General features: G+C 33.2%; 1 protein-coding gene across 1 annotated transcript; it reads left to right on the plus strand.

Annotated features, from left to right (window-relative positions):
- Positions 1–174: 174 nt before the first annotated feature.
- On the plus strand, positions 175–727 carry LOC111034934 (the record flags this gene model as incomplete). Its single annotated transcript, XM_022316380.1, has 1 exon — positions 175–727. A coding segment is annotated over one exon (336 nt), but the record flags the coding sequence as incomplete, so codon positions are not given.
- Positions 728–1,165: the final 438 nt, after the last annotated feature.

Consider the following 1,165-nt stretch of genomic DNA (forward strand, 5'->3'; position numbering starts at 1 on the left):
AAAAAAAACATTTTAAAAGTTTGCAGCAAGACTAAGTAAAAAAAATTATCTAGTACAGTATTTACGAATACCTATTGTAATTTGTAGCACAATTATATTATGTTTTTCAAATCACAGGCGCTCAGCAACGAGAACATCAAAAGTATCGAAATATCGGCTGGGGTAAATTAATGACATCAGCGCCTCTCGTCCTTAGCAGATGCCCCCGCCTTGGCTTCAATCGCAACGACCGCCGTCGTGGCGAGGCCAAGACACAATTATCATAACCACGGTCTACGCCAGTTCCAAGACTTTAAAATCCCGATGTTTCCGTATTTCTGGTCAGCACCAAGATCCAGTCCGCACCGCGGTAACAACTGTTACCGTGGTCTTGGTAGTGTCACTGCCACCAAGAGGAACCACCAACAGCTGTTCAGCGAATCGATCCCGAAGAAAACGCGAAAGATCGTCATCGATGGGCCTGGTAGACATGAGTACATGACGTCTCTCAGTCATTTATCAGACCTATAATGCTCATTATGTTGGCGTTTATTCATTATTGGTAGACATTGACAATAAGCGACGGCTTTTTGTATCCGAATTCCACACGTCATAACACTTCTGAACGAAACACGAGTTGCTCCTATATCAGTATGATTTTGGGTGGTTTTTTAATATGTACACAATAATTTGATTAGTATAGGCACCTGATTTTATTTAAATATATTTTTGAATATTCTTATGAATATCTACGTATATAAATATAGTAGCACAAAACGCATAAATAAAAATATAATATACATTTAATTCAGAATAGGTTACATAATATTTTAGAATAATATTGTCATAAACCTAATTTATAATTTTTAGGTAATGTGAATATTATATAGTATATATAAGTATGGAACATCTACAAATCACAATAATATTATAATATCTTCTTTCAGTTCATCGGGATCCGAAAAAATCCATCAAAGTTCACTATTATTCACTCCTATTAACTTGCACACTAAGTCTTATTATATGCCACGGGATATATTATTATGAATATGAATAAATACATCTATTTTATTTATTCTGTAATTTTATTATTATTGTATCGGATCATTTAAACCACACGGAAAAAAAAAATGACAATTTATTTATAGTTGAAATTAATATTGTTAAATCAACTAAATATATAATA

Source organism: Myzus persicae, unplaced genomic scaffold (genome assembly GCF_001856785.1).
Source record: "Myzus persicae strain clone G006 unplaced genomic scaffold, MPER_G0061.0, whole genome shotgun sequence".
Classification (NCBI taxonomy): Eukaryota; Metazoa; Arthropoda; class Insecta; order Hemiptera; family Aphididae; genus Myzus; species Myzus persicae.